General features: G+C 43.1%; 5 protein-coding genes across 15 annotated transcripts; 3 read left to right on the top strand and 2 right to left on the bottom strand.

The window, feature by feature from the left end:
• The first annotated feature begins 311 nt into the window (after positions 1–311).
• Positions 312–8661, top strand: Nrt (Neurotactin). Of its 4 annotated transcripts, XR_013086900.1 has the most exons (8): positions 312–581; positions 2291–2512; positions 3517–3711; positions 4167–4380; positions 4490–4985; positions 5073–5747; positions 5824–7238; positions 7276–8661. XR_013086900.1 is itself a non-coding variant. In XM_076824536.1 (7 exons), the coding sequence occupies exons 2-7, from the start codon at positions 2300–2302 to the stop codon at positions 6209–6211; spliced, it is 2178 nt and encodes a 725-aa protein (XP_076680651.1). In that variant the 5' UTR covers positions 312–581; positions 2291–2299; the 3' UTR covers positions 6212–8661. The 4 variants fall into 4 exon arrangements, 3 of the variants coding, with proteins under 3 accessions (XP_076680651.1, XP_076680648.1, XP_076680649.1); XM_076824536.1 differs by having other exon boundaries at positions 4493–4985; positions 5824–8661; XM_076824533.1 differs by having other exon boundaries at positions 5824–8661.
• Positions 8662–8946: 285 nt separating this feature from the next.
• LOC143375448 (uncharacterized) lies at positions 8947–17127 on the top strand. Of its 2 annotated transcripts, none has more exons than XM_076824531.1 (11): positions 8947–9276; positions 9866–10155; positions 10239–10427; positions 10804–11361; positions 11431–11606; positions 11686–11764; positions 11828–12154; positions 12241–12746; positions 12830–13062; positions 13171–14832; positions 15088–17127. In XM_076824531.1, the coding sequence occupies exons 2-10, from the start codon at positions 9949–9951 to the stop codon at positions 13440–13442; spliced, it is 2547 nt and encodes an 848-aa protein (XP_076680646.1). In that variant the 5' UTR covers positions 8947–9276; positions 9866–9948; the 3' UTR covers positions 13443–14832; positions 15088–17127. The 2 variants fall into 2 exon arrangements, with proteins under 2 accessions (XP_076680646.1, XP_076680647.1); XM_076824532.1 differs by lacking the exon at positions 8947–9276 and adding an exon at positions 9327–9797.
• On the bottom strand, positions 14242–16688 carry Gmppa (GDP-mannose pyrophosphorylase A). 3 transcript variants are annotated; one of them, XM_076824542.1, is made up of 6 exons: positions 16560–16688; positions 15805–16381; positions 15467–15758; positions 15113–15377; positions 14663–14789; positions 14242–14625 (listed from the first exon to the last, which is right to left on the bottom strand). In XM_076824542.1, the coding sequence occupies exons 1-5, from the start codon at positions 16600–16602 to the stop codon at positions 14689–14691; spliced, it is 1278 nt and encodes a 425-aa protein (XP_076680657.1). In that variant the 5' UTR covers positions 16603–16688; the 3' UTR covers positions 14242–14625; positions 14663–14688. The 3 variants fall into 3 exon arrangements, with proteins under 3 accessions (XP_076680657.1, XP_076680656.1, XP_076680658.1); XM_076824541.1 differs by having other exon boundaries at positions 14242–14789; XM_076824543.1 differs by having other exon boundaries at positions 14242–14789; positions 15467–15743.
• Positions 16818–22414, bottom strand: Colt (carnitine/acylcarnitine carrier protein colt, mitochondrial). 2 transcript variants are annotated; one of them, XM_076824545.1, is made up of 5 exons: positions 22101–22414; positions 21041–21155; positions 20645–20959; positions 17442–17615; positions 16818–17346 (listed from the first exon to the last, which is right to left on the bottom strand). In XM_076824545.1, exons 1-5 carry the CDS (start codon positions 22194–22196, stop codon positions 17159–17161), a joined length of 888 nt encoding a protein of 295 aa, XP_076680660.1. In that variant the 5' UTR covers positions 22197–22414; the 3' UTR covers positions 16818–17158. The 2 variants fall into 2 exon arrangements, with proteins under 2 accessions (XP_076680660.1, XP_076680661.1); XM_076824546.1 differs by lacking the exon at positions 22101–22414 and adding an exon at positions 21672–21763.
• LOC143375450 (uncharacterized) lies at positions 17611–20598 on the top strand. 4 transcript variants are annotated; one of them, XM_076824540.1, is made up of 6 exons: positions 17611–18026; positions 18246–18377; positions 18436–18573; positions 18651–19477; positions 19553–20102; positions 20170–20594. In XM_076824540.1, the coding sequence occupies exons 1-6, from the start codon at positions 17991–17993 to the stop codon at positions 20344–20346; spliced, it is 1860 nt and encodes a 619-aa protein (XP_076680655.1). In that variant the 5' UTR covers positions 17611–17990; the 3' UTR covers positions 20347–20594. The 4 variants fall into 4 exon arrangements, with proteins under 4 accessions (XP_076680655.1, XP_076680654.1, XP_076680653.1 ...); XM_076824539.1 differs by having other exon boundaries at positions 19553–20598; XM_076824538.1 differs by having other exon boundaries at positions 18651–20102.
• Positions 22415–23351: the final 937 nt, after the last annotated feature.

Below are 23351 nucleotides of genomic sequence, written 5' to 3'. Positions count from 1 at the left end.
AGTGGGCTTGAGAGACTTGTAAATGAGAATTCAGAGTTGACGACAAGTATCGAATGTTTGGAATGGAAACTGAGTTTGAGATACAGTTAATATTAGGGCTTTTGAAGAAACGTGGTAGAGTGGATTAGGAATATTATCTTGGCAGGTTAGGTTTGAGATTAAAGCGACTTGTTTGGCGGTTTTCATTTGAAAGGGATATTCCAGATAGGATTCAGGTTATGTTGCGCGTGCCGCGTTCGAAACGAACCGGCCGCGCACGGTGCGATCGGCCAATGGGAGCGTAGCATCGTGCTGAAAGCGGTGGTGGGAGAAGGCTCGTAGCGGAATCGTAAAACGATAGTCGAGGTAGGCACGCGCTTGGCGTCACCATCGCTGACATTTGCGTTATTTAAACCGTTTGTCTCGTAAAGCCTGAAGATCGTACTTGTGTATCGCCCCGCGATCGATGAAGTGATCGTTAAGAGCATCGTGATCCCGTTCGCGCCGACACCGGCGTCTTCTTTCCAGAGCTTCTGGGTCCGTGAGGGAAGAATACATCCGTGAAATTCAGTGGCGTCCTTCCCCCGGCCCAACGATAAACCGTGAGTATACTTGCCATCTCCCTTGGCCGTAGCCCATCGTTTGCAAACGGAATTCACACGATTCGTACAACCAGGAACGAATTGAACCGAGTCGTGGATGAACTGTCCACTTTGGGGGAGTTAGACAAATGACTAAAGTCTTGCGGGTCTAGCCGCGTACCAGTAATAGAAAGGGTTCTGTGTAGTACGAGATGTTCTAACAGACAGTGTACGAGAGTTCGTGCAACGTAATATCTCCTTTAAGTTCGACGAATAGCGGGTAAAGGAAGAAAGACGATAACTGGTTGGTAGAGTGTAGGCAATGTTGTGTGGATGTCCGTTGACAACGACATTGTATTTATTCGGGATGTCTCTCAGCGGAAGAGTAGATAGTAAGGCGAAGAACGTATGCACGAACCGTGCCCCGCGAAAGAGAAAGTTGTTGCTGCATTTGTTTCGGAACTGCATCGTAGCGGCTACGCGTGAGACGCAATATAAAGGGGCTGAAGGAGCTTGGGGAGGGGGTGCGAACTGAAAAGAGCTGCTTTACATTTCGAGCGGCAAAATTTCGTTCGATCGAATTTTCATGTGAGGCGACGCTTTAACGTCGCCACCTGCTACCGTTCGAATGTAACGTCTCTTCGAGCGTTTTTGAATAGAAAACTTTATTGAATGCGTTGCTCCGGTCGAGTGACGATAAGAGTCGACGATTGTAGAGTACATTCGAAATAATTACGAAGCACGGGTACTTCATTAATTCCATTGAAAATTTAATGCGTTTGGAGGATTCGTTTGCTACTGCGTTTTACTTCTTTACACAACCGCGCGCAATTTAAATAACACTCGATGCAGGTATCGCAGATGTGTTTTATTACTCTAGCCATTTGATATTGGAAATAATTTTGTACGAACGTAAATGTTTCATTTAATTATTTGTTCAATTTTCGTTCGCAAGGCGCTTTACAACAGATTTTTATTTCACGTACTTCATTTATAACCGTATTTCTTTTTTTTTTGCGCCAGTAATGCTCGTTGAAATTTGTATATAGGTGCAGGAATTTGAGAAAAGGGATGAATCTTTCTCGCCGTTGGGAAAGTATAAGCCAGGTAGACAATCTACGACTAGACTCCTGGAGGCAATAGGCTCGGAGAGCATTGCCATCCAATCGATCGGTTTACGTCTGGGCGTCCCGACGCCAGCTGCAACGCTTACCGCGTACAGGCTGATCCATATTGCGGTTTCCGCGCGCGTTTTCCCTGCAGTCGCTTAAATCGTCGATGGATTGTATTTTCCACTGCGGTATATATTTCCTCTCCAAATCCCCCCTCCCTTGCGAAACAAAAGAAGCTCGATTTACTTGCGCGGATTCGCGTAAAAATTGAAATACGTTGTCCTTCCTACCCGTTATTATTATTTAAAATTATTTTTCTACTATCTATAGACATATATATATATTTATTTATTCCAAGAATAATAAAATAAATATATATTCCTTCTGAACTGCTACTACTGTCCGAGGTAAATTAATTACTAACTAATTAAGTCCTACTACTCTGACTTCACTGGTATTTTACAAAGATTATTCCAGTCACTTTTATTTATCACCGTTCCTCAGCAAGTTTTCCGAAATACTTGCCCCAGAATTGCCCTGAAACTTGACCGACCTGTATATAAGCGCTATGCCACGTTTGACGAATTTAATCGAAGCTGGATTTTGGTGGATTTTTAGCGGTAAAGCATGAGCCAAGGGGATCAAGAGAAGAGCATGGACAAGAAAGAAATCGCGGAGGAGGAGAGGGAGAAGATGCTGAACGCTGAAAATACGAAGCACACGGTATCATCGACCGCGCCGGACTCGGAATCCGAGGAACAGAAGCCCAAGAAGAAAATACCAATCGGTGGCATTAAGATGCCTGGCTTTTGTCGTACAAAGAGCAAGGAACCCTGCAAAGTAAATCTAAACAAGTTTCATGCCCCCTCGCGGTTAAAGATCCTCAGTCTGAGCCCAAGCAACACGCGAGGCTCTTAATAACGATCTCTTACGCGAACATCCACCGGTTCCACTGAAAATTAAGCGCAATGTAAAAGGAGAACTTCCTTAAAAAAAAAACAACTAAAAAATGTACGATGGAGATTTTGCCGACGATTGTACTCGATTTTCTGTGAAAGGAAGCTTTCTATAAGAGGATTGGATTGATTCTTTCCGATTTATTGTCGCCCGGTGAATCGTTCTCCCCCTTTTCAATTGTATCATGAATTATGTAATTTGCTGATCGATACGCAATCCCGCCGCTCGCCTCTGAGAAGCTCCTTGTAACGCGAATATGTATTGCCAAGCACTGCGTGCCCCTGCATTTTGGTGCACCTTGTACGCCACTGTTACGAGTACGACGCGAAACACATGAATAGGTAAATATTGCTCAGGTGCACGTGTTACCGGTCACGCGATCCCGCCGGGAACGGTGCGTCGAGCGAAATCTGAATGGGACAAGTCCCGGCGCGTTTCGTTGTTTCGCTGGTTGTATTCGAGTGGGGTTAATCTTGAGCGGATGGAAATGAACGGGCGAGCGGCCCGAACGTAAATACTGTTTCCTTTTGGTCGATTAACATCTGTTTACGACGAGAGGCGACTCCTGCTCAAAGAGCACGAGTCCCCGAAGCCCACCATAGCGTGTGTTCACGAGGGGTGCCCACAGCCCCGTAACGATTTCTTTTTTTCCTGACATTAAACCAATGGGATGACGTCAGCCGAACAGTACACCTGGCATTATCGATCACGCGGCCCTTTAAATAATGATAACCATCACCTGCGATGATGATGGTGGCGGTGCTTCGAATATCGATTGCAATACGCGCAACAAAAATGACCCGTCCCTTCTTTTCTTTTTGTTTTGTATTGGAAGGCGTGGGTGTGTGGAACGCGGGTGTATCATTGGCTCCGCTGTTTCTTTTTAGGAGGACGAAAGTAAACCCGCCGAATCGGGTGACGGCGAGGTAACTGAGAAAACCGCCAAAGAGAACGAGCAGAACGTGTCCTCGGAGAAAACGAGCACGCCTAGTAAGGACGCGAAGGAGAAGGAAGGACGAAAGGGGATACTTGATGCTATAAAGTTACCCTTAGTTTCTGTTTTCCCTAGAAAGAAGAACAAGGTGATGGCCCTGTTATTTAATGCTACCTTGGCTTATTAAATATCGAAGGTCTAAGTAACGGGAATATATCGTACAGGATATTAGAAAATATTGTAGAATTTAGTAGCCGGACGGCGTAGTAGGGATTTGCCGACGCGAAGCCCTGCAGAACCTTTAAGACGCAATTTATAACACTTCAGCACGTACAATCTTTTCTTGGAGAATTCTTTCACCATCGACGGTCGCTCTTCTCCCTTTTACATCTCAGTTAGTCACGTACCACCGCGCAGAATAAATTTACACTGGCAGTTTAGGGCTCTTATACCCCACGAAGAAGAGACTCGTGTTTTAATTGTTATCTGTTCGATTGGGGATCAAGATCTGTAATGTATATTGCCAACGATGTAAAGGCAAAGCTGCCCTGCTTGAATTCTACCGCATATCGGAGCCTTTAATTGAGAATACGTTATTTTTAGGAAGGTGAAGTGGAGCTGGGAGCAACTGGAGCGGCTGGATTAGCCAGCGTCGAGACGCTCGATGACGGCGCAGGGGAGAAGAACCCTATCAGCAGTGAAGATGGCATGGAGACTGTCCGACTCGACGGCGATGCTCCAGACGGTATCGAGCTGCCAAAGCAGCATTTCCTTGTCGCTTGCATATCCGCTGCGAGGAGGAACTTGTTCGTGCTAGGTAACTTATGATATACTTTGGCCATCCGTAGCCACGTCTTAAAGGCCTCAGATTAAATGAGAGAAGTTTAGAAAGCGCAATAGGATTCTTATAATACATTTCACGATAGTAGCGACTCTGTGCATCCTGATATCCGTCGTTATCATCATCTGCGTGGCCTGGCTCGGCCCGAGGAAGACTGGCATGCAACCGATCAAAGATGGAAACTACGTCGAGGCGGTTAGTTCCTGTGGCCCCGTGCAAGGTGTATCGGAGGATGGCGCGTTTGCGTTTCGTGGGATCCCTTACGCAGTTCCGCCGCTAGAGAATCGCCGTTGGCAACCCGCCGAACCGTTGAGAAGAATCGAGCATTGCTGGACGGGCACTTATCTGGCCCACAACTCCTCGGAAAGCTGCTGGCAACGGGATGCCTCAGGCGGCGTCGTTGGAAGCGAGAACTGCTTGTACCTAGACGTGTTCACGCCTGAAGTCAGATACGATTCACCTTTGCCGGTAGTCGTCATGATCGGCGCGGAAACCCTCAGTAGCGGCTCCCCGGGCGTGATGCAGCCCTCTGCGAAGCTGGCCCGCGTTCGCGACATGGTCTTTGTCAGACCAAACTTCCGGTAAGTGTGAAACCCTCGAGGTCCTATTAGAAATCATCCAATCATATTCAATTCAGATTAAACAGCATAAATCTTCTTACATTGCAGCTTGGGAATCTTCGGCTTCCTGGCCGCAGAGCCACTGTCAAGATCCACCCACCCACCCACATCTGGTAACTACGGATTGTCAGATATCATTGTGGCTCTTCGGTGGGTGCAGCACAACATCGAGAACTTCGGTGGGAACAAGAAGTCTGTGACCTTGTGGGGTCATCGGGCGGGTGGCACCCTGGTCACGACGCTGGTCGGCACTCGGCGGGCAGAAGGATTGTTCTCTAGAGTCTGGATATCCAGCGGCAGCGCGATATTCCCCGAAAGGGAGTTAGCGGCCTCGGAGAAGCTCAGCCAGCAGTTCCTGAATTCTGTGAGGTGCAGCGACGCCGCCTGTCTGCGAGCCAAGAGCGCCGAGGAGCTCCACGATTCTGTCCCGGAGACTTGGCATTTAGGGAACGTTGGCCTCCCAGAGACCAGGGAGGCGACGTCCACGGCGAGGGACAAGAGACACGAGTGGCTCGTCCTCGATGGGGCCATTCTTCAAGAACCTGTCGGCCGGGTTTGGGTAAAGGACGAACTTCCAGTTAAGATCGTGATGGGCACCGCGGCTCATGCCGGAGCTCCTCTCAAGTACCTTCATTCGAACATCACTCTCAATTCCACGCAAGTCGAGACGGTCGTGAGGGAATCCTTGCTGGGGAGTAAAGGACTGCACGACGAAGCCCTCAGGTTAGAATGAGCTCCTGTTTTTTTCACTACATCCATTACTTCGATCAGTTACATTTCTACGCTCTTCTGTTTCCAGCCGCTACAACGCGACAGTGAATGGCCTGCTGAGCATGATTTCCGATATTCGCGTGGTCTGCCCGCTACTGACCGTCGCTCGAATGAAGACCAACATTCCCTTCTACGTGGCGACACAGCCGCGCGGCGAAATCGCTGACCCCGACAGCGATGCCGCAGGGATACTTGGATCGTATGCTGCGCGCACACCCGCGGAGAAGAGGCACGTCTCTGCGATGCAGCAGCTGTTCAATCATTTCGTCTGGCACGGCGACGTAGCTCAGGCGGATGCCAGCGGCGTGAAACGAGTCCTGATCATTGGGCAAGACACTCTCCCCGACCGCGACTATCCGAACTGCGACTTCTGGATAGGGAAGGACATCGTCCCTTCCTATGGTCGGGTCGATTGAATCGCTCTTCTCATTATATGTTTAACAGGGACTTCAGGACTTCAACCAGTTTCGAGATATGCACTCCCCCACGAAAACACCCTCTGCTTTCGAGCTTCTCTGACTTGCTGAGTTGCTCCCGAGACACTCAACGCGAGAAAGACGATTCAAAGATTACCGACGAAGCGGGGAGGGAAATCTTTTCTTTCTTTTACATTGCTCGTTCTTGAAACGTAACGATTTCATTCCGATCTTCTGTATTGACTGATCCCCTGGTTCTCTAGATTGTAAGAATTGTCGCAGCTACCTTTTTATAAATAATCGGATAAAGAAAATATTCAGATATTTTATTGCACTTTTATAATGCAATATACAAGCGCTAATCCATATCATAAGAGTTTTATAAAATAAAAAAAAATGGACGAGACTCCGTGATCGCTTGGTCCCGTTATGTCCCAAGGGACGAGCTTTCAAACAGTGGACGTGGACGAGGAATTTTCGAAACAATTCTGCTCCGTACAAAAAGTATTTTACTTCCCAGTTTTGTGACTCGCGTTTCGTGTTGCTTTTGCTGGAAATTGATATTATTTATTGTAGAAAGCAACGTTGGGCTGTATGCTCTGTACATAAACTAGAGTGCAGAGGAATTTTTAATACTCCTGCAGGATCGCGCGACTTTGTACTTAACGTTTAGTGAGCGAGGAATATTTCGACGGGTTAAAGTATTTATTTACACGAATCCGAGAAGTTTGCTGTTTAAATGATACCGCGAGAAGTACCCTCTCCTGAGATTGCTGTTCCGCATGAAGCATAAACTCAGTTGTGAGTTGCCCAAGGTTTTTTTTTCGAGCACCGGGAAAGCATAAATACATACGTTGAATTATTTCCTTCGATGCGTGTGGTTTTGTGCACATAGAGAGAAATATGCCATTTTCGACGAGCTGCCAGGCGTTTATATGTGAAATAATCGTGTATCTCCGCGGACGATGCCCGAGAGTGTTTATCTCTGTACATACGTCACCGTTGCTCTCTCGTTTCATTTCTGAATGTGCTTAAAAAGTATTCCTGCTCGCGTAATGTAACAGAGCATAGAAAACTCAGATCTGATTTCTGTACTGTAAGACTGATTCTACAGATCGGCATTTCATTTGCGTATGGATGTCTTTTATATTAGTTTTAACTGAATAGCTTTATAGTATAAAAAAACGGCCTGCCCCATAAGCAGAGCTCGTTATACTGTAAATTACGAAAATGTGCAAAGAATATTTCTTTAATCTCATTACAATTCATATACACACTCGTCAAATTTTTGTGATCGCAATCGCATTCTCATAATATCGGAAACTGCACTATAGCACGAACTTCCTTCAGCCTTAAAGCTTTACGAGACTGCAAGAGTATGGTTTCTATCTTCCTGTAATCGCTCCTCAGAAATTGGTAAAGGACGTGACCATTGTCCTATTTTTTAATAATTTCTACGAGAAACGCAGTTTCAAACGTTGATTATTTATTGATGGAAGGGCGAGACTTGAAAGTATTGTTGGGTCTAGTAAACGTTTAAGGACGGAAACCATTTTTTAATCACTGTATTTGGTATTTGAAGCAAAATAAAATAATGTTAATTTTTTTAAATTAACGGGTGAAAGAGGCTCACCTATTCTGATAAAGAATACAATAAGTATTATTTATTGCTATAGTCGTAACAGTGGGTAATTCTTAATAATTTAATTATGCCTTTTTTTACTCCTTGTTGAAGAGGAACTTTAATTTAAGTATTGGTATACTTTAACGCCAGTAGACATATCCGATCGTACGCGCGTAATTGTCTATGTAAAGTTGAAGTTAAATTGGTATGTTTAAAAGGAACTAGATTTTCGTTGAATTTGTTATCTACACGAAATATCCAGTGTCATTGCGTAGCTTAAGTAAAGCGTAACTAGGTTTATACGAAATGATCTATTTTACCATCTTGTAATTACGCAAAGAGTAATTAATATCTTCTGTTGGCTCATGTAGTAAAAAGTTTGACCAAACTACAAACTTAAGGGTTTTAGAAGTGACCTTAGGATACTTTTATAAAATTTACTAATGTTTATACGAAAAAGAAGAATATTAACTGTTCCGAGAACGTTTGAAATATTGTTTTAAAAAAAGAAAGAAAATGTTCGATTAGCGTCGCGCCGTTTCGCGCACACAATTTGAATCGGCACTGTTCGAGCCGCCGAAATTCAAATACAAACAAACGCGAGCCGCGGATTGCAATTTCATTTGAAGATAATGTAGTGCGTACGTGAGAGAAATGGCGAAAAGACGAAGAGCCGAGTAACTGAGGATACTATAATCATAAAATTATGTACCGAGGGTTCGTCAGTATCCGAAGTAATTAGCAACAAATATTATTCAAACCATTGTAGATGTTGCTTCGCGTAAAGTATTAAAGAACCATGGAAATAAATGAATGTCAGCATCTACGTTATAATTTTTCAGCGTGCACGTAGCATCTCCCAATTTAATGCACGAATAATATAACTCGCGTTTACTTCTTCCCAAAATAAGCCGCGTAACGTTAATTCAACAGCATGCACCGTTCGTGAAATCTACAGTTTACAAAACCCTTAGTTCTCCATTCGGCTACGTGGACATTTTGAGCACCGCTGGCCAAAGAATGCGAAAGATTGATCAATCATTTTTATGTATAGTCGCGCTTGAGAACCGCTGCCCGGCATTCCTGACTACTCAGTCGGCAATCTCACGTTTTAGAGTTAGTGGAGCGCCGATAAGTGCAGTGTATAGATAGTGTCGTATAGTCGTCCCTCGAATCAACAGGTATTCCGCGTGCAGCGTTCCTTTGAAATCGTGCGAACCGTCCAGCTCGAGCGTGAATCCGCGAAAAATGTAGCGGGATGGCCGGAGAGGGGCTCGAGGCACGGTCAGCCGGTGAAAAAAAAATCTATTTTTGAAAGCGTCCGCGAAGTATACAGATAAATTCCTCGCATTCCAACGCTGGTCCAGGCTCGCGCGGGGCAGCATCTAGACGAGAATGTTACTTTTCTGATTACTCATTCGGGTGACATCTCAGGAATGTGGTAAGCAAACTCGCTCCCACCTACGCCCTGCAATTTCTCTATTCTTCCTCTTCTGTTCTTCTCGGACTGTTAAGCAGTAATTCCAAGCCACGATCGTCACGATTTTTCTCGTCCCATTTCCCGTTAAGCACTGACACGTTTCGACTAACATCCCATTCCACTCCGTAAAAAATTAATCTCTATATGTCGATTTATAAGCGTCATTTAAGGTTTATCGCGAAAGCGTCGCGTAGTTCGTGTTATTCTGGTCTCATTTTTGTAATTCTTAATAATTTTGTTCATTAATCCTCGACACGCGGGACGCGGACGGAACTCGGTTTATTTGAATTCGTATCTATCGATTCTGACCACCTGTTAATTAAATGCTAACTTCATGAGAAATTTAAAAATGGTTGTCATTAGAAAAACCGAAGGAGCGATTCCGTTTTTTATTAAAATACGAAGCGCGGCTTTCGATTTTGTAAAATGTCATCAGTGGCGCGCGATCTTCTCTCATCGATTATGATTAGAATCTCGTTAATGTAAGAGTAATCCTCGTAACTCCGGTGCTATTAACTCTTTTCAACTCGGAGTGATTTTAACGTTACAGAGTTTCCACGTCGTGGAATGTGTGGTATAGGTTGACAGAGGGAAAAGGTGCTGGATAATCCAAATGGATAACGAAAGCCCATTATGGCCCAGCATCTACAGACACAGCACCAGCACGAATTCTTACCGTTGTGCGATGTACTGTTTAACATAATTTCTCTGGCGTCGTACTTCTGCGACGTTGTCTTCGACTTTGCAATGGTGTATGCCCTCGCGCATCATTCTGCGGCCCCTCCGATTCTGTTTCCTTTGAGCATCGTTCTCATAGCGACCTCGTTGATCATCTCTCAGGTCAGTTTTCATGACACCGAAGAATCCTGATGCTTTTCCATGTGATTTCGTCTACGTCACTTTCGCTCTTTTATTCCTTTCAGATTATCAGCGTGCGATGGTATTTATGGGGTGCCAGGGGCAGGCTGACCGGCAAGAATATAAATGAGAAGAAGGAGAACGGAAACTGGGCGATATGGTGTGTCCTATTACTTCATTCAACTCAAGTCGGAGTACTGTGGAGATACTTCAAACTATTTATTCCAGTTAATTTAACTTATGTGAAACACGAGGTGAGTTTGATTCTTCAGGTCCTAACGAGCCAAGTTAGTGAAACCTGTAATAATCCTCGGCACCCTGTTATTCATTTATTATCGATTTCTATAAGTCAGGGTTGACTAACTGGTGGCTCGCGGGCCACCGGGGGCACCTCCGCCTTGCTGCCACGCTGAACGACCCCCTCCATATCTACCAGACTCTGACGATCGCAGTCGAAAAGAGAAGAAAAGAAGGAGGAATCCACTGCGATCCTCAGAGTCTGGTAGGTATGGAGGAGGGCTGTTCAGCGTAGCAGCAAGGTGGACTACGGAGGAGCCCCTGGTTAGCCCCCGGTGAGCTCGCGAGCCACCAGTTAGTCAACCCTGCTATAAACCCTTTATGCATCGTCAGGTGAGGGAGCTTTGTGTACTACGTCTCGTTCATGCTTTCTGCGAAGCTGCTCCAATGTTGCTCCTGCAGTTGTATCTGCTATCGATTGGATTTAATAACGAGCCGAACACAGATGTTGGAAAAGAGAAGGAAAGCGAGAACAGGGACGGCGATAAGCTAGCGAAACTGACCGCTGTGTCTGTTGGGCTCTCCCTGTGGAGCGTTTGTTGGGCAGTGGCTAGCTTTAGCAAAGGCGCTGCACGTCTTCGTAACTTAGAGCGGTTGGTGCTGACATGGCTAGGTGTGCTGGCGCAACTAGCGTGGCGCTTGGGAACCGTCAGCGCCAGAGTCGGAGTATTGGTAGCTTACGCTTCGCTCTACGGCGGACAGTGGCTGTTGATCGTCATGGCTCTCCACTGGCTGTCGATGCTGATGTGGCTGCTGCTCACTCCAGATGGCCTCTTCCACGGCGGTGAACATTTGCCTATTTTAAGGAAAGCATCTCTGGCCTCGCTGCTCGCATTCGTCTACATATTCGCGTATGTGAATTTGCACGAGACGAATCATCGCCAGAAAATGGTAAGCCTTCGATGCGCAGCGTACTCGAGTGATAGCATTCTTGTCAATAATCTCGATGTATCCGCATAGGTGATATTTTACTCAGTAATGTTTCTGGAAAACAGCCTGCTGATCGGTGTATGGATAGTGGGTATTAACAGAAGCGACCTTCTCCCACACCAGAACCACCCTAATCCCGTAACTCTAGTACTTACGCTCTTAGCTTTATTTTTCGGCGGTATGTTCTTCATGGGTCTTTACTACAGGTAACTGCGAAATCATGCAACTTTATTCGTTAGCTTTGTAAAGCTCACCTACTAACAGTAACTATACCTTTGATCTTAGGTTTTTTCATGTAAGAAGATTGAGGTACGAAGCTGGAGGTCGAATGACGGCTTCGAATCTCACAACACTGCCAAATCAGGTACGTGATTGGGAACGTAGGGAAGCCAGTATCGTTTTTACAAGAAAGATGCAATGTTTGCAGGATAATCTGGAGGAGAAGCAGATAGAATACACAGAAGACAAGAAAGTAAATATGAATATGGGAATGAGGAAGGTGAAATTGAGCAACGGTGGTATACCAGGGGTGTTTAATTGTCGCTTCGCCAATCCAGCCGTAGTAAATCCAAATCGGAAAAAGAAGAAGCCAACTACTTTCGTGCCTCCTCCGCCACCGCAGTCACAAACAGGAGCAGTAACAGCTTCTATGAACGCGGTAGGGGACACGAAACAGTGGCTCGGCATGAACAGCAATTCTCGCCAATTGATACCGTTCTGGAAGAAGTCCGTGACTTCCTCCAGTGTGGTACAGGTAAGAAATTACTTTATACATTGAATTTGTAAGTTTGTACACCCTCCTTTGAACTTGCACCGTATAAATTCATTATTTCGGGGCAGAGCGATCACCCGAACGAGCAGAAGATTGAAACGGATGCTGGAACTGGCGGCGGCTCCCTGAGCGTTAATTTGATCAGGGAGAAGCTTCAAGAGAAGAAGCAGCAACAGTTACGAGAATTACGAGCTATACAAGAAGAGATAAAGGAAGGAAAGCTGTTCCCTCCGCCCTCGGCTTCAGCCTCCTCGTTCTCGTCCTCGCCTGCGTCGAACCAACAACCTCCACCTAATACGAAGCTGCACACTTCTCCCAGTTCCCCTTTGTTCTCGTCTGTTCCGTCTGTAATCGATCAGAACGGCGGAGTAACGTTATCTTCGTGGCCACCGGTGAAGATGCATTGCCTTTTACCACCGCCGCCGTCCTCTTCCTATTACCCGAATGTCCATCCCTCGAACTCGTGGAGGGCGACGCAGAGGGAGAGAGCGGATACACCGGAGATATTACTTGCGCCGCGATGTCTTCCTCATCATTACGCCCATTGGGCGCCATCCTCCCACGTTAGTCATAGGTAATTTGCCGTACCACATGCTTGCTCAACAATTTATAGAGATCGAAGGGCGAGGGGAGTAATTCATTAAAAATGAACTGCAGACTACGCTCGAGTCAAAACGGGGGAGAGGAGAGTTCTAAGGGCGAGGGTGAAGTGGATGGGGAAATTAGCGATATGGAGGGCAGTCAGATATCGTTACCACGAAGCTACACGCTCCCTCGTGAATTTAAATACAATCATCCGAATAACACTGCCAGGGAGCGAGAACGACGCGTGGGGAACAATAAGGTCACAGCCTCGCGTTTCTACTTGCCTTCAACGAATAGCTCTGACGGTAGGTAGATCCTGATATTTATGATTTCACGTTTTATGTATCGCTGTAGATTAATTCCACTTTAAATGTGCCAAAACACTTTGCATATGCACGTTAATGTCTGCCCAGGAGATGTAGATAGCGCGGATAACGAAGACGAGACGGATTCGGAAATGCAGTTTCGCATGAAGAACAACCACAGGCACAATAATCACGGGGATACGCAGCAACAGCAACAGTACGCGTTCGAAGACGATGGGAAGAGCGAGTTCTTAAATTCCAATCCGGATCCCACGGCAGCGGCTATAATCTCAGGGAATTCTTATCTGAACAACTCTCAGGGTCTGCTGCGACCAAGTCAACTATTCAGAAACAGGGTCAAACACGAAACGAAGCTCTGAGGCTCTCGTTTCTTTTTAATAACATACCTTCAGAGATTATATAAGTTAATCGAAGACTCGAGACAAAAAAGACTGTATATGTTCTATTTTTCGAAGAACGACTCTCTTTCCTTTTACACATGAGATGTCCTGTAATGTACTATGTCCAGATCGAGATTCCTAAGATAGAGAACAGGAATGAAGGTGGAACTTTGAATTCTGAGAAACGATTTGCCAGCTTCTCAAATTTCAAAGCACCGTAATACTTGGTTCCTTGTGATGGTAAAAATGCTCTTCTATGTACAAAGTTAAGACGTATCTGATAACCAGCTACGTGTTTATTTAAACGACCAATTTTTAGAAATAGTACGCAGGCTTTTATACAAGCGCAGTTATTCTACGAGGATGCAAACCTTTTAAAATAAATTATTGATTCTCTTAATTGTATTTTAGTAGAAAATACATAGCGTACAAAGACGTGCATATCGTTGCTTTATGACTATTCTCTTTTCGCGTATGTTGCTCTGAGAGGATGAATGACTCAAACGTGTGGGATATTCAGATCAATAATATTTATTTCATAATAGAAAAGTAAATGCTCGTATCTTCCCATATAATACACAAAGTCTATGTAAAGTATTTCAGTCTCTTTCTCACATCTAGTATATGTACATTTCTCGACGAAGTATACATTTACCTTCGCATTACAATTTATTACAATATATGCACTTTACATATTTATTTATAGGATATTGTGCAAGCTTCTTGTTTTCGTTAAGGAAAAATCCTTCGATCAAGTTTGGAGTAATTTTTCACGCTGACGACAAAACTGTTTATCATCGCTCTTTGTAACTTATTGAATAGTAAGGTTGAATCTGTGCCTAACTTACAAATGTAAATGTACAAATATAAATAGAGTAACACACAATACGAGCGTCGGAAAGCTTTACATATATATATTCTTTATACTACGTACAGTATGCCTTCGTATATATTAACAATTTACAAATGTACAGTTTTGTACAATAAAATCGTAAAAAACATTTATATCCATATAAATAGTTTATGGATTTACATGTTGTGCATCGGTATCGGTTTCTCGGTAAAAGATTCTTTTTGTGCTAACGTCATTGTGCAACGAATCGATAGTTTTAAATGCATAAAAGTCGACGAAGAAAGGAACTGTATGTATAAAATCATTTAATAGGAGTACCTTGTTTTAGATACTCCGAGCGATTTCAATTTCAACCTGCGAGACACGGGCCCCTTAAAGAATAATCTCGTTCTTAAAGTTTCTCGTGAGCTCCTTGTGCGGTAGGACAATGGAATTCAATAGAATCTTCTCAGCTGCCAAATGTACGCTTGTTCCTGGAACGTGAGTCGTGGAAATAAAATTAAAATTTTAGGTCCAGTCCCAGCGTAAATTATTTAACTTCAAGAAAATTTTCTTCTTTTTGCAATTAGATGATTGCAGCAGGTGCTACACCTGACGCCAACATCGTCGAAGAGATTCCACAATAATTAATAAATAATAAGATGGATCGACATAAAGAAAATATTTTCTGCAAATTTAAAGATGCCTCCTTACATCCCAAAAGAGTTTAATGCAATATTAAAAATAGCTTTTCCAAACAAAATTCATAAATTTTGGAGACTGTTACACGAGAATCCTCCCTTAATAAGCTAATTACCGAGAATTGTTATAGAGGGGTTCAGCTTCCCGTTGGCGTTGAACAGAGGCAAATTTTCCATTTTTGCGAACGGCTTGTTAGGATTGGGATCGCAGGGCGTCCCTTCTATGCGCGCCCATTCTCCCACAAAGCTGCCTTTTCCAACAATGCTATGTAAAACGATGGAATGTGATTGTACGTGAGCATTGGCTAATATAATCGACTCTCTTATCCTAACACCAAGAGCGATGACAGTGTTTGGACCTATGCTCACGTTTGGGCCCAGCTGTAAATGAAATAATCATACTTTAATTTGAATATTTTATCAGAAGAGACTGCTGACTTTTGCGGACATAGTACAAAAAGCCTGTTTACCACTGCCGTTGAATGTACAGTAGCAGAAGGATGGATATAAACGTCGCCGATAATGTGGCAAGGCCCGTTAACTGTAGAAGCAAGGCGTTTCTGGTGTTTCGCATTGTAAAGAGCTAGGTAGTGACGATTAGCATATATGGCGGAGCCTGCTGTTTTAACTTGCGACCACCATCTCCGAACAGGTAACGCGAATAAGCAACCAGCTCCCGCTAATCTTGTTAATATGCCCTGCTCGAAGGATATGTGAGCCGGGTCTCTACCGTTGCCATTGAACTGCCTACAAATTACATGCCTGTGAATGATCATTTAGCAACACGAGGATATTCAAAAAGTCTTACGTAAAGTTCTCTTGCTGCTGTCCGGCGTTGAAAGCCTCCGCCATAGTTTGGAAGATATCTGGGGAAGCAAGATAGACTCCGCAGTTGATCAAAGTCGAAACGAACGTCGACGGCTTTTCTACATAGTGAGTGACCTTTCCTTCTTTATCGAGCACCATGCAGCCGTAATTCAAGGACTGCTGCCTGGTCGCTTCTGTAGCCATGATGGTGAGCAATGCTCGCTTCTCCGTATGAAATTCCAGTATCTCTTTTAAAGGGAAATCGGCGCAGACGTCGCCGTTCATCACGAAGAAGTACGCGGGGCTCCCAGATCGTATTTGATCGCGGAAATGGTACATGCCCCCCGCGGTTCCCAGCGTCGTGAACTCTTGGAGATACCTAATCGTAATGCCGTACGCGCTGATCATCTCTTGGATGAAATGAGACAAGTCGCTCGCGAGGTACGAGCCAATTATCAGTATCTCGCTGAGGTCTTTCACTTCGGAGCATGCTTCTATATGGTGCTGTATTACTGGTAATCCAGCAACTGGGAATAATGGCTTCGGTATATCCAACGAAAGGGGTCTGAACCTGGTTCCTGAAAAGTACAGCTTTGATTCATGATTTCGTGATTCCTCATCGTTAGTCAGTCTGTACAGCTACAAGCTAAATGACTTTTTCGGTTGACTAACATTTACAATTATACGCGAGGTTATATTAGTTTCTACGTCGCAGAATCTGTATTTTAAAGACGACTGTATTGCGAGAGGACAAACCTTTCGAGGGACCCCCAATTAGTATAACAGCTTTCAGTATCATTGTAAATAAAACGAAATTAAAATACAATCTTCAGGAGCTGTCTTGCCACGATGACGACACCAGTTTTCTGATGGGTTTAGGAACACTGGAAAATTCCTCAGCTCATGAATTCCAATTCAATGAACAGGATTAGATAAAAAGGATTTCCTAGCAGAGAGAAGAACAGCAAACAGGGGCAGACCTCCTTGCTGTTCACCTTCAAACGATGATGATAATATTTTCAATATGCTTTTTATTTGCAGTTTCAAAAAGTATACATCAAAAATTTACAAAATAGAGATTCCACAATATGTGTAAATTGTATATAGACTAATGCAGCTAGTATAAGAGCACCAGCGATTAGGATGAAACGTGGATTAATGCAAGTTCGGCTTCCTAATAACGGTGCTGTTATACAAGCCTCTAAAGTACGCTTTATATGAAAGACTTACTGTTATACGGTGTCTTTGATTAAGAAATGGGGAACAGTGTTTAACTGTGAATATAAAATTCAATCAATGCAGAAAATACTGGCTGTATCTGTTTTCAGAAAAACTGTCAGACGCAAGGGTTTACATTATATGTTGGGCAAGACAATGTTCAAGAAATTCATAGCAAGTTCAAATCCTAGGAAACACGCAGCGTTTGCTGGGAACGCGCGGAGCATCACAGGTGCGCATCCTTTGTACAAAGCCCTCGGTCCCTCGTTCTTCATTAAGTCTATGAATACGTCTCGAATTCCACGCTTGAAAGTACCCTCTGGAGCTGAGCATAATAAAGATTTAGTATTTATGGTGATGCAGAATTGTTGAAGGCAAATGCAGAAGAATATATTGCGAAACGTTTGGAATGCTACGTACCACTTTGTAGACGACTCTTTAACACATCAGGTGGCACTCCGACGATCCAATTTGCAATGCCAGCGCTGCCGCCAGCTAAAATTGTAGGAAGAATTCCGAGCTTCTCTCCCTCGGGGGTCATCCACCTTTTTAGACATTCGTACGTCATGAAATACATTCCACTGGCAGGAATATCTGGAAGTATAGTTTTTCGGAAGGAGTTACATTGACGAAAAGGGAACATCGTCTCGAATGTTTTGTAAAGGAGGAACTCGAGGGTTCGAGTAATGTTCCTGGAGAAATATAGGGCAGTAGGGACCCGGTGGAAGAATTTTAAAAGGCGACTATGTTCCACCTGGGTCCACGTAATCCAGGCATCTTATGGAAACGTTATTTATAATTATAAATCAGGAATAGTGTGTGTGGGCTGCTAGATAGGAAGCATCCTGTTTGATAGGGGGCATCAAGGCAGATAGATAACAGTTAACAAAATTCAGTTTCCTTCGAACCAGCGTACCATCACTGGTTTTAAGATCCATTTTTCTTCACTCTTCAAGTTTCGAACGGATTATGACGGTTGTCTTAGTTCTTGTTGTCGCTCTGCTGGTATATCATCGTTTCTAATATTTAAAACAAGTTTTACTACGTTTGAGCATAATCTCACTCGCGCAAATCTGAAATCGCTTCTCTCCTGTGGTTTGCCTTTACATTTACTTCGTTACGATAGATCTCCCTAGAAGTGATATTATGCTTAATCTATGTCAGAAAGCACGCGCAGAACTAATTGAACGGTAAATTATTAATGGTCAAACGTGTGTCATTTAGAACGAGTGCTTCGGGCAAATAGTCGATATTGGCGGCATTTGGGAAGTAAAATGTCCGCAGAGATGTTCTTGCGAAGTTCAGAGATTTGCTGATTTGCCTTTGCATCGATGGATCCGCACTAGTCAAGATCAGGTACAACTATTGCCCACTCTTCCCTCTCTGGCATCTAACAAATCCTTCTTCCTAACAGAACTTATCCAATGATGCCGATTTCGAGTTCGACTTGAACATGGATCATTCTATAACTAATGAATTCTTGAAAGTTGCGATCTGCATTGTTGCAGAAGATTACGAGGAGCTTCTAAATAAACTTCCATCGGACATACAAGTCAGTACTACCATTACCTAATTCTATAGAGCCCGATAATGGAATACTCAACGTTAACACATAATTTTATGCTTCAGATTTTCACGATACTCGAGTCCGGCATGGGAGACTCTGAAATTCTCTTACAATCTACAACATTCCAACGTTTTACAGATCTGATATCTCTGGACATACAGGGCATAGATTACAATGAACCTGGGCGAAAAGATCCGAGCAATGAGCGAAGAAAGCAAGGTGGAATCGTACTATCCGTTGATTCTCTGTATCCGTTAGGTTTGAGTCTTCTTTACTTGAATTTGGAGCAAGTGAAGTTGACTAGTCTGAGCCCGACAAAAAGGAACAAGGCCAATCTCGTGGTGAAACCAATGAGCACAGTTACTGACGATGAGAATAGTAACAAGCAATTGCTAAGTAACATCAGCCAAAGTACAGGGCACAGATTAATATTCCTAAGTCAGCAGAATAATGGAGAGAACGAGGACAAGGAAATACTCCCTTACGATATTTATAAGCAAGAAATGGAGGGTTACAAAGAAACTGTCGGGCTTTTCACTGGTTTGGGAGCCTTAACTCATTTAAGAGTTTACAACTGCGCCTTGAAGGATATATCGTGGCATATGTTCGATGGTTTGAATAGCCTTGTCCATCTCTCGTTGGAGAAGAACAGTCTAAAATTTATTCCAGAATTCTGTTTCTATGGTACGCCTAATTTGAAAGTGCTCTCGCTCGCAAGCAATCAACTGTTGACACTTAAAAGTGTCGATCTAGCTGGCCTGTTGATGTTAGAAGACCTTGACTTAAGAGGAAATAATTTAACTTTCTTGTCAGAATTATCGTTCCCTCCCTTTCCGATGCTAAAGATAGCAGACTTTCGGGAGAACCCTTTGGATTCCGTATTCCCAAGGTACTTTGGTATTTTGTACGGTTTCTACTGCATAATTCAATACGTAGAAGTAAGAAGAATTGTTTTTTATTCCAGCACCTTCGAAATTATGAATACAACGTTGAAACTCTACTTGGGGGGCGAGGATTCGAAGCTGTATTTACAGAAGAACTCCTTTCTGGGATTACGCCACCTTCAAATCTTGCATTTACACAATCTGGAAGTACCCATGCTGGAGCGCTTTGTGTTCCAAGGAATGCCAGAGTTGTTAGAGTTGAAAGCGCGCGGAAACATTTCGAGCATAGAATTCGACGCGTTTGTGGACTTAATCAAGTTGTTAGACCTTGATCTGAGTCGCTGTTACATTCGTAAGATATCTATGGATGCTTTCTACGGACTGGAACACGTTAGACGGATAGACTTGTCTAACAACGAACTAGAATTCATTCCACCTGGCCTGTTCGGAACACTGCAGCAAAAGGAGCTGAAGGAAATCAATCTTTCAAGGAACAAATTGGCCTCGTTGCCTCTGGATTTCTTCAAAATGCTACGCGCTCCGAATAAACAATCACAGTTAGCAACCGTAAGACTAGACGGCAACCCGTGGGATTGTACTTGCTCGATGACCACGTGGAATCCTCAATTGGTAAGTTGGACGACGCGTTGTACAACGCTTAGTATGCGCAAAGTAATTCGAATTTCATCGGAAATAGGTGAACAGATTAAGAGAGACAGCACCGCGCTGCTGGACGCCGAAAAGGCTGCGGAACTGGGGAGTGTTCTACGCATTGCGCAAAGGCGGTTTGCAGTGCAGGACTTTGAAGAGGAGGCACCTGAAAAAATCTTCAATGGGGAAGCATTATTTTGAAGATAATAACAGCATCAGTTAGCTAATTTATAAGTAATTAATGTACATGTATAAAAGAACAAAATTAAAAGAGTATAAAAGCTCTACTAACTTTCAGCTTTTATAAAATAATTCTACTGATATATAAGTATTAGTAACTGAATGTTTTAAGAGACTTGTATTAATATTGTACTACAAGCGTGCGCGTAGTTGCGCAGAAATAAGAAACTTCGAAATAAATGTGGTGGAAATTGAGGGAAGATGCTAAGCAGGTAATGTATAAAGGATTGTTCGTTCTGGAAATAAAATACAAAGGTGAACAACGAGTCGATCGTACGTACCTCTCAAAAGCGTAGCACAGGTACCTTTGAAAATACTTCTTATTCCTCCCTCCCTGTAAAGTTGCTTCACGCAGTCGACGGGTCCCTTATACTTCGGCTTCGCGTCAGCGTGCTGTATCTGCAGAAGGCATTTTATTCTCTCGCCAGGCGCCATTATAATCGTTGTAAATATACCGCTGAACGCGCCGGCGTAGAATAATTTTAAAGCGCTTAGCTGTTCGTCGTCAGTTTTTTTAATCAACTGCTTGCCAAGACCGAAGCCATAAAAGCTTATAGCAAATATTGGAGCCACCCCGCACAAAGGTGCGCCCATACCTAAAAAAGAGAGGCATCGTGGACAATCTGGTAAGGCGAATTTACGATTGTACGATGTAAAACTGAGTGACTTATACGAACCTTTGTATAAACCACGTATTCCTTCCTTCGTTACAGTCTTTCTAGCACAGTCTATCGTTCCACTGTATAAAGGTACTACATTTGGACCTACCACAGGCATAGTTTGGAGGCGGACCTGTTAAGGACAATGTTTTCCCATGAAATCTTCGCTTCTACAAAGAGAATCTCTAACTAACCAGAATTATATAATAAAAAGAAGCTCGGCGAAGTGAGAACCAAGTATAAGGTATCGTTAATTCATCGATTCAAACACCTCGATCTACATCTTTAGCAGTTTTAACGGAATGAATGTGTATAAAACTATACCGAAGAGAAATAAATTTATTTGAGAATTCAGTCTACTGTGTTACATGTACATTACGATTTTCTTTATTCTGGTTGTTTATGCTTCTAATAGAAAAGTGTACAAATTATAAGCATTCATACAAGTGAAATAAGAAAGCAACTCATTGGTACAATGAAATATTATAAGCTCGTTACACAAAGTGTTTGATATTCTTATGCGCGATCGTGAAGCCCGAGAAATTATACAGGTACTTTGGATAAAAGGAATAACTTGAAATAAAATTCTTTCAGGAACGCATTTATATACAGAATTTAATATTATCAGCACGCACGATGCTTCTTTTACCTAACATCTCCATTACGAGGGCCAGTCCTCTTCAGAGAAAAAAGAGTTCAATCCTAAGTAAGATTTAATAATCCTACCCGGATTAGGTGCAGCTGAAAAACGGGGTATGTTCTTTTACTCTGGGTCTTACAGCACCTCTTCTACCACCCTAAACGCATTCGTTTATTCTTTGCAACTGAGAAATATAAAAAGTACAATTTCGCTTTCGCAGCTGTTTCATTATTAATGTCGAAGCTACGAAAGGTATGCTACAGGTCCCTCGTTAACTAATAATAAGTGACGATTCGCAAGCGAAGAATGCAATGAACTTTCTCTGGAAAATTCACAAGCAGAAATGCTGCGCGAGATCTAGAAGCCAGAGTTTCTCATTAATCAACAGCTGAGCCAGTTGAGTCTGGCGACGAAGGGGTCATTATAATGTAACCTTACTTTTATTGTATCCAGGGGATGTCCTGCAACTACGGTGCAAATTCCGCCGAAGCCTCCGCTCAAGAAATATTTAATAGGGCTCTCTTTATCTGACATTTTGACGGCAATTCGACTAACGGCAAGTCTTTTATGTAAGGCAGGACTTGCAGGCCTCAGTCCCCTGAAAGTGCTTGCACACTTTCGCCCTTGAACTTTTTTAAATTACTGTCAATTAAGTACGGAAACGTAAGTACAAAGTTCGGATATAGGGGATGAGTTATTTAATTAATTTATTATCGAGTTTAAGAGCATTACTTATATTATACACGTGCGGAACATTAAATATGTTATATTTACATCTATATATACTATAATAATTCGATAATAATTAGTGGATATAGATATAATGTAGATTAAATGTTATGCTAAAGCTATGCTATGCAATGCTACGTTTTAAAAAAATTAGCTTCAATAATTCTTATGGAACCGGTGGATTCCCGGCTTAAGCAGTTTTCTAATTAACTATGATTGTATAGTGATTGGTAGCGAGTCCACAAAGAAGTCCAGGGGCGGTATTCTCAGTCGCTAATCTAGTAGCTAGTAAAGGATGCCGAATGTTTAAGCATTTGCTTAAGAATAAGTGACGACTGAGAATACCGCCCAGGACTTCAGATTGCAACGAAATAAATAAATAAACGTGTTATGTAGATTTTGGCATCGTAACTGGGCGAGAACTGGAACCCCTCAGCCAAGTCTGAAATTTCAGTATTTCTTAATGAAATTTACGTACTTTGGGTATCGCAACGCGAAGTATAAACCCTTCCCAAGTTCTTAATCGATTTCAGTGGCAATTTGATGCATAATTAATTCGTTATTAACAATTATTTATTTGACACCATGCGAGTTCAAATAATGGCCGCGGAAACGCGTCAAAGCCAGTTCGCAACAAATTCTTTTTCTAACCTCAAAACTGGCAACCGGGCGTGTTTTAACGGCCCTTAGTTCACACTTTTCACCGCTACGCGTCGCTAGCCTTCCGCGCCCATAAACAACAAGTTTTGAAATAGCTTTTTAAAGTAATAAATAAAGAATATTGTTATTAACAATTGCTGCACAATGACCTTCAGGGCCCTTCGAACACGCCCACGACTTCAGATTTCAAATAAAGAAATAATACAATCCTCGCAACAGTTCTATATAATTGCATTGTAAATTGCAATGGTAGAACTAACTCGTATCTGTAGAATTTGAAAATTCACTTGGTTAATAGCA

The sequence above is a fragment of the Andrena cerasifolii genome, chromosome 12 (assembly GCF_050908995.1).
Source record: "Andrena cerasifolii isolate SP2316 chromosome 12, iyAndCera1_principal, whole genome shotgun sequence".
In the NCBI taxonomy this organism is placed as follows: Eukaryota; Metazoa; Arthropoda; class Insecta; order Hymenoptera; family Andrenidae; genus Andrena; species Andrena cerasifolii.
This window is presented reverse-complemented; position numbering and strand designations above follow the sequence as displayed.